Source organism: Medicago truncatula, chromosome 8 (genome assembly GCF_003473485.1).
Source record: "Medicago truncatula cultivar Jemalong A17 chromosome 8, MtrunA17r5.0-ANR, whole genome shotgun sequence".
Lineage (NCBI taxonomy): Eukaryota > Viridiplantae > Streptophyta > Magnoliopsida > Fabales > Fabaceae > Medicago > Medicago truncatula.
Window position 1 is genome coordinate 49227453 of NC_053049.1, and position 7826 is coordinate 49235278.

The window sequence follows — 7826 nt, forward strand, 5'->3', positions numbered from 1 at the left end:
AAGTATTCGACATTTAAAGCTAATTAAGATAAAGAAAAAAGTATTCAGTTAGGGATGCTATTAATACTTCTGGTGTCTGGGACCTAAATTTTTTGATGGATAACTTGCCTGTGGACATTGTTAACCAGATTTTAGCCCTTCCAACCCCTTCTGATTTTGATGGCCCAGATACTATAGGATGGGGAGGAACTAACACACTACAGTTTACTGTCCAAAGTGCTTACAATTTGCAGCAAGAGACCTCCTTTGCTGTGGGAGGTGAATGGAAGACCTTATGGAACTGGAAGGGTCCCCATCGTATCCAAACCTTTATTTGGTTGGCCGCTAATGGAAGGATTCTTACCAATTATCGTCGTAGCAAGTGGGGGGTTGGTATCTCCCCTACTTGTCCTTGTTGTGCGAGAGAGGATGAAACAATCATTCATGTCCTTCGTGATTGTGTGCACGCCACTCAGGTATGGCTCAGACTTATCCCGTATAATTACATAAGTAATTTCTTCTCTTTTGATTGCAGTGAGTGATTTTTAACAACCTTAATAAAAAAGGGATTGGAGATAATCCTGCTACTTGGCAGACTAATTTCACGACAACATGTTGGTATTTGTGGAATTGGCGAAACAAATCTATTTTTGAAATAGGATTTCAAAGACCAAGCAATCCAACACTCGTAATTCAAAAGTTTACTAGAGAGATAGAAGACAATACGAAGTTGGTGCATAAAAGTTCGCATCAAAAGGAAACTATATACATCGGTTGGATGCGACCTCCGTTTGGTTGGGTTAAGCTTAATTGTGATGGTGCTTGGAAGGCATCTGGTACTTTTGCAGGGTGTGGAGGGCTTCTTCGAGACTCTGATGGCAGATGGATTAAAGGCTACTTCAAGAAGATTGGAATGTGTGATGCTTTTCATGCTGAAATGTGGGGCATGTACCTAGGTTTGGACATGGCGTGGAGGGAGAATACCACTCATCTTATAGTGGATAGTGACTCAAAGATCTTGGTCGACATGATTACTGAAAATTGCAATTTTAGTGGAACGACTCCTACTTTGGTCAGGCGTATTCGACAACTTTTGAGTTTGAGTTGGACTGTCAAAATTACCCATACTTGGCGTGAAGGCAACAGAAGTGCAGATTGGCTTGCAAATTTCAGCATTTCGATGGATTTTCTAGATTTTCATATTCTGAAGACTCCCCCTAGTGAGCTTCAGAGTCTTTTGTTTGATGATATTTCCGGGGCTTGCATGCCTAGGAACGTCCGTTTAATTTCTTAGTTTTCTTTTTCTTTGGGCTTTGCCCTCTTTTGTACCAAAAATAAAAAAAAAGATAAAGAAAAATAAGAGCTACACATGCCGGTAAATTAGGCCTATATATATAATAAAAAACACTATAAAGTTCAGACGCGTTGACACTAATAATAATTTAAAAAAATGGTAAAATTCATTATTTATTTTAAGCGTTGATGTTGTGTTGGTATTGGACATGATATGACGTTGGGACACACCAATATGAGAAGTATGTGCTTCATAGAAAGCACTAGAAAAGCATGCAAAATGTATAATCTCTTCATTTTTTAACCAATTCTTATTCATATATTTTTCGCAATGTACTAACATGAACTCCTTTTTTATTGTATTTTTACTATTAACATTGTATTTGCACCAAAAGCACATTATTTTCTATTTATTTGAATGTTTTATTTGCCGTCGATATGACAAGGTCTAGTAAATAAAATGATTGTATACCGTAGCGCCATAGTAGTCTACATGTAGTCTACAATTTGAAACTCACAAAAACTGCTCACAAGAAAAATGGCCTTCATATTGCACAATCAAGAGTGAATACCAAACAGAAGCTTGCAAGTCGCAAAAGTTGTCTTTGTGATATATGAACAAACAATCAGCAAAAGCTCACTTGTCTTTTAGGAAACATCCCCTCTCTAACTTGGGGGTGATAAGCACAACCCTCTTCATCAGTTTTGACTTTTGGAAGCATTGTATAGGAACAATAAATTTGAAATTCAACAAATGTTTCCCACTTTCCCTTTACAGCTTGATCTTCAGGGAGGGGTTATCTTCCAGACACGGATAAAAGCATCCTCACCTGAGCTAACCAAACTATATTCATCAGTGAATACTAACCCATATACCCCACCTAAGTGAGCACCCTTTATGGTATTTCTATTAGCCACAGGTTGGTCAATCTCATATATAATAACGCACATGTCGAGTGATCCTGTAGCAATCCTACTGCTATCAGGGGACCAAGCAAGACAATTTATCCGTGCAGTATGGTACAGCATGTTCTTGAGCTTCACCTGCATAATAACATAAAAAGATTTACATTTAAAAGCGCAATAAGCAGTTAAACGCATTACAGATAGAAAGCATTAAACATAATACTTTCGTTATTTAAAGGCCAGCTTGGTTTGAAAAAATGTTCCTTTTTCATTTTAATTGCAAAACTGGGTCTGTGTTTTCACTTTGTTTCCTGTTTGTAATATTTGAAAGCAGAAAACAGAAGAAAAGTGTGCAGTTAAAAGCGCTGAAAGAAATGTTACAAAAAAAGTGATAATGGAAACAAAACCGGTTCAAAAGTAGTACTAGTACTCACATCTCGGGAGGCACGGTCCCAAACAACAGCTTCTCGATTAACATCCCCTGATGCAAACATTGAAAAATCTGGAGAATACCGTATGACACTAATAGCACCCCTATGTTTCTCAAGGACAGCCTCTTCAACAAGTGTATCACCAGAAATAGAATATATGTGCAGTTTACCATTCTGTCCACCAATAATAGCTTCACTTCCATCAGACGAGACAACAGATGCCGTAACAGTAAATCCAAGATTAATGGTTGACACAACTTTTGTGCCACGCAGCATGACAACTCCTGAATCAATTGAAACTAGAACAAGTTCAGGAGACGAAAGTGCAACACTAAAATCCTTTGGTTGACTTCCAATATCAATGGCTTCAGCGTCTCCACACTGATCCCCATGCAAAGAAACCCGCCTTATCTGGTTGTCAGAAGAGAAAGGAATTGAAGGAGTAAGAGGAAGAAGCCATTAGTTATAAACGATTTTTGAATAAGCAGATGCCATGAAATTTGTCCCGCACACTAATTGCTAAATATCAAGAAACTGATCAGTGAAAAATAAACATTCTTTCCACGTAATATCAAGACATGCATCAAACCACAATTGCTAACTTATAATATCTTGGGACTAAGAAGGTAGTTGTTAATTTGTCACTTAGTGAGCTGATTATAACCCGTATATAAAGAAATGTTCCGTATTAACCAGTCAAATGAAATTAATTATATTGGGCACAAAACGAAAGTCACAACAATATTACTTTTTGGACCAAACTGATCTAGTAATGAATGTGTACATATTAATAGCGAGCATTTAAATAAAGAACAGAGTAAGTTTAAAATTTAATTTCGATACTCTGTTGATGTAAATTTTTTACAGTCAACCAATCAGAAATTGTCTCGTGTGAACTAACAAAGCATATCAATTAGATCTATATAAGTATCTTGTAAAACAATTACTACTGCTTATTTAATGGGTCTGCACTAGTCAAGTGCTTCATGGAGATTTCTAGGAAATTCACGACCAATATACTTAAATGCATAACACCGAGAAAATGATTTATTTCATCCCATAAAAAGTATATTAATTAAATGCAAACGACAAGCAAGGCTGATTTGTTTATCCAAATCAAATTGGAGAAAATGGAAAATGAAAAAAACATAATATAATGATTATCAGTCATATCCGTCAAAGAGTATAAGCAAAACAATCACCTTATTATCAAAACCAGATGTAACAATCTCTTCTTCTGCAGCTGCTAAGGATTTTATTTGAGAATTTTCCTTCCTTTGTAATTTACCGCTATATCCAATCCCTTGAATCCACTTAACTATTAAGCCATCATAACTACAAGACAGGAGCACTCTAGGGTTACTTCTGCGAATGGTTAAGGAGGAAACATTTTTCATATGTCCTGAAAATGATCTCGGGGCTTTATCAAGATCACTTGCGGAAAAAATTGATATTGTCCCGCCAAGAGAAACAGTGACAAGATAATCGTTCAACCATAGGCACCCTACAAGCATGTCTTCAACTCCACCAGAGGCAGAACAAATCAATGTTTTCTTCACCTTCCCAATGTTATCCTCAGATATGTCCCATACTTTTGCAGACTTGTCAGCAGATACAGTCAGCACCTAACGATAACATTGCAACTGAAGATCAGATGTCTAACAGGGAAGAAAGAAAGTAAAGAGACTTGCACAAAAATGACTAGTATAGCCAAGGGGGAAAATATCAATTCAACAAATAGAACAGTTTAACAGCAACCTCAAAAGTTAACATGCACAAGAACTTTGCTAATTGAACTGTGCAAAGTATATCGAACATTTAGGTTTTGTTTGAGAGTTTGGAGGAAAGGGAGGGAAGGGCTTTGAAGATAAAAGAGGAGTAAAGGGAAGGGGAAGGCTGAGTAGTTCCCCTACCTTGAATGAGATTTATTATTCTACATCGGACTAAAACTCTCCAATATATGGGAACTCGAAAAGTACATTGACGGAGGGCTTTGGAAAATTTCGAATAAACTTTCAAATCTATTTATTCTCTATATAAATTTTCTCAAAACAAAATTCTTATTCACAAGTATTTTCATCTTAATCCCTTGAAAAACATTCTCCCAAAAAAAGTGAGGAATTCTCCTACTTTTTCTTTCCTCCCCTCTCCCTGTTTTCCTCCAAACTCCAAAACAAAGCCTTAGACTCTGCTGCCAAAAATCTCAGTAAACTAGCAATCAAGACACGCATGGTCAACAACTAAAAGTGTAAATTTCTATTGATTTTAAAATTTCAAATAGGTCTAAAATCAATGTTAACAAAAAATCCTCTAGACTTGAAAGTGAACTTTCCCAAAAGACCAGATAACAAACATACCATAACCTACAAGTTAAAATGAGAGCAATATAATAGAAAAGTGAATATAAGTCAGGCTAGCAAGAGACCTAAATACGCTTATCAAGAAAAAAAATCAAGAGAACTAAATACAGATTCTTTTTTCTTCAAATTCCTATCCCTTAGCTCGAATAACTTCTATGCACCATAGTTTGCCTTCAAAATGTGAAGGCAGTGAAGTAAGTATTTATAATTTATATGACACAAGTTATTACGACATGCCTTTTACTTTACCACATATTTCTTAGTTTATAGTTGCATGTTAACTTCTAAAAGAAAAGCAAGTTAAGTGATCAACATCATAGATTGAAAAGGAGATGGAGAGAGACAAATATGTGAAAATGGGATCAGTATATGACCAGACCTGCCATAATCAATAAAAAATACTCAAAAGTTAGCTTACTTGTTTTCCATCAGGACTCCAGCTAACAGCATAAATACTGCCAGTATGGCCACCTTCAGAAGACAACTCACCGATCTTCTCTCCAGTCTTTCCATCGAATATGATACCCTTTTTGTCAGAACTAACAGTTACAAATTTACTGCCATCTGGAGAATATCTTACACAATTGACAAAATTTGAATGATCCCTATACATAAACAAAATATCGTGACATCAGTCATTTATCAGACGAATGTAACAGGCAGAGAAGATCAAAGATAAGAACAAACCAAAACAGAGGAATATGAAAAGAAATTACACTATCTTTAAACATTAAGAGAAAAGGGGACATGCAATGTCATTGAAACCCAGTTTTACCCTGATGTCTAATGAGAATTCAGTATTTGCAGATATTTTTAAAATGTGGTAGCAAAATGAGCATACGTGGCAATATGATGAGTTCTCATTAGATGTCGTGTCGGTTAATTTACATCAACAGCACATCTCCAATAAACTCAAACAACCAATGTTTTGAAAATTCATCAATTAAGACATTTTTCTTTATAGAAGGATAAAACATAAAAAGTTTATGGCAATATGCAAAATTTTGGGTTCCACGATTTTAATTAGACATGTATTTTTAAGGATATGCAAAGGAATGACTTTCTTTCAGTTGCTCAAAAGTAGATTTTCCCTTCACAAAAATGCATGGAGAGAAACTTATATAAGTCGGTAGAAAGAGAAAAATAGAATCAGTGCATGTGTGCAACAAAATTAATCAACGTCTAAAGAGAGCAGAAGACAAACAAACATATCGAAAAAAAGACTGCATCACCATTGAGTTTCTCACACCATACCTGTGAGATTGCTTAAATCTAAAGGGCGGTCCTTCATAAAAGTTGACAAGAAAATCCTCTCCACAGGTGACAATGCGAAAAGGCCTTGTAGGTTTATAAGCACAACTCAAAACTCGCCTTGAGTGGCCATCAAATTCACCAACATTAGTCCCAGAATCCCACCTATCCATAGCAGAAATTGATCACAGTAAATATCACCAACTAAAGAACTACCATATAGAGTCTGATCAAAAGAAAAGGCAAAAAATATTCACTCAAACATACACTGCAAAAACATCAAAATTTATTCGAGCTTATCTACTGGCATAAACACTTGAGAGATTGTTTCCGAGAACCTATGAAAACAACTTATGACATCTAGATAAACTATTTTGAGGTTATTTTTATAAGCTCTCCAGGAAAACCTATGAAAACAACTTATAACTTATACAAAAACAGTTATTTTATGAAAATATGTTAAAATAAGTGGTTATACATGATAAGCGCTTATGCTATAAGCTGTAAATTACAGCAAAAGTAGTTTATCCAAACAATGACAGAGCCATGATTAGTTGTAAATGAAAGCAATAAATTAGAAATGTGTAAGTGTAAGTGTAAGTGTAAGTGTAAGTGTAATGTAAGAGATGAATGATATCCTATCCTATATATAGTAAAGTGAAGTCAAATAAGTTTAAAATGAAAGAAAAGAAAAGGAAAGGAAATAGTTATGAATGAATAGATAGATAGATACATAAAAGCGCGAACAAAGGAGTTCCCTTTAGCTTCACCAGAAGCAACAATTCTGATACCATCAGGAGACCACTGAAGATCATCGATCCTTCCAGAAAGAACACGAAACTCCTTCTTCAAAACGAATTCATTGCGAGTTCCCCAGATCCTCACGGTACCTGACACGTCAGCAGATGCAACCCATTCACCGTTGGGTGAAAATCGAGCGACGGTGGCAGGGTAAGCATGTTCGCCATAGACGGAGACTTGAAGGGGGTTATGGAGATTCATCATGATAACCGATCTGGCATTGGTGTAGGTGATGGTGTTGGATTTGGAGTCGCCGGAGATGAGAATACCACGGCCACGTTCTGTTGACGGCGTACAGGCGTAAGTCTCCGTCAACTCAACCGCGCTCATCTTGAAAGAGAGAAAATGCAGTGCACGATGATGATGGCAGAAGAGAATGAATACTCAAAAGCTTATGCTTTTTCAATCAACGACAAGTAACGCCATTTCCACAAATCTACTACTACTAGCTCCTCTAGTAAAAAAAAGTTGAATTATCCGTTTTAACTTTTATGCAATTCACCCTCCATTTTAAATTAGAGTGAATAGGATAAATAAATTAGGCGATAAATAATTTATGAATTGATTTGATGGCAGGTGACATAATTTATGGACGAAATTAATTTTTAATGAATAATTTAAAGATTGATTTCAACAGTGTAATAATTATAACTACTTTTGTTTTAAAAAAAGGTCAAAAAATATTTCAATTTTTTCTGATCAAATTCGTTAATGTGTATGTGAAAGTTGTCTCAAAATTTCACGTCAGCGTTCAACCGATGTGACACGTCAAAACTGTTAATTTCTGAACTTAATAGAGAAACTA

At 35.7% G+C, this 7826-nt stretch overlaps 1 protein-coding gene across 1 annotated transcript; it reads right to left on the bottom strand.

The window, feature by feature from the left end:
* Window positions 1-1721: 1721 nt before the first annotated feature.
* Window positions 1722-7462, bottom strand: LOC11408117 (actin-interacting protein 1-2). Its single transcript, XM_003631025.4, has 6 exons — window positions 6954-7462; window positions 6224-6385; window positions 5388-5574; window positions 3812-4234; window positions 2613-3020; window positions 1722-2316 (listed from the first exon to the last, which is right to left on the bottom strand). The coding sequence occupies exons 1-6, from the start codon at window positions 7349-7351 to the stop codon at window positions 2059-2061; spliced, it is 1836 nt and encodes a 611-aa protein (XP_003631073.1). The 5' UTR covers window positions 7352-7462; the 3' UTR covers window positions 1722-2058.
* Window positions 7463-7826: the final 364 nt, after the last annotated feature.

Bases quoted from the DNA above. Each gene is read 5' to 3' on its own strand.
- LOC11408117 (XM_003631025.4), bottom strand. From the start codon at position 7,351: ATGAGCGCGGTTGAGTTGACGGAGACTTACGCCTGTACGCCGTCAACA. The intron at 3,021-3,811 runs GTGATTGTTTTG...TCTGACAACCAG, and splicing joins CATCTGGTTTTGATAATAAG to ATAAGGCGGGTTTCTTTGCA. The intron at 2,317-2,612 runs GTGAGTACTAGT...GTTATTATGCAG, and splicing joins GGGACCGTGCCTCCCGAGAT to GTGAAGCTCAAGAACATGCT.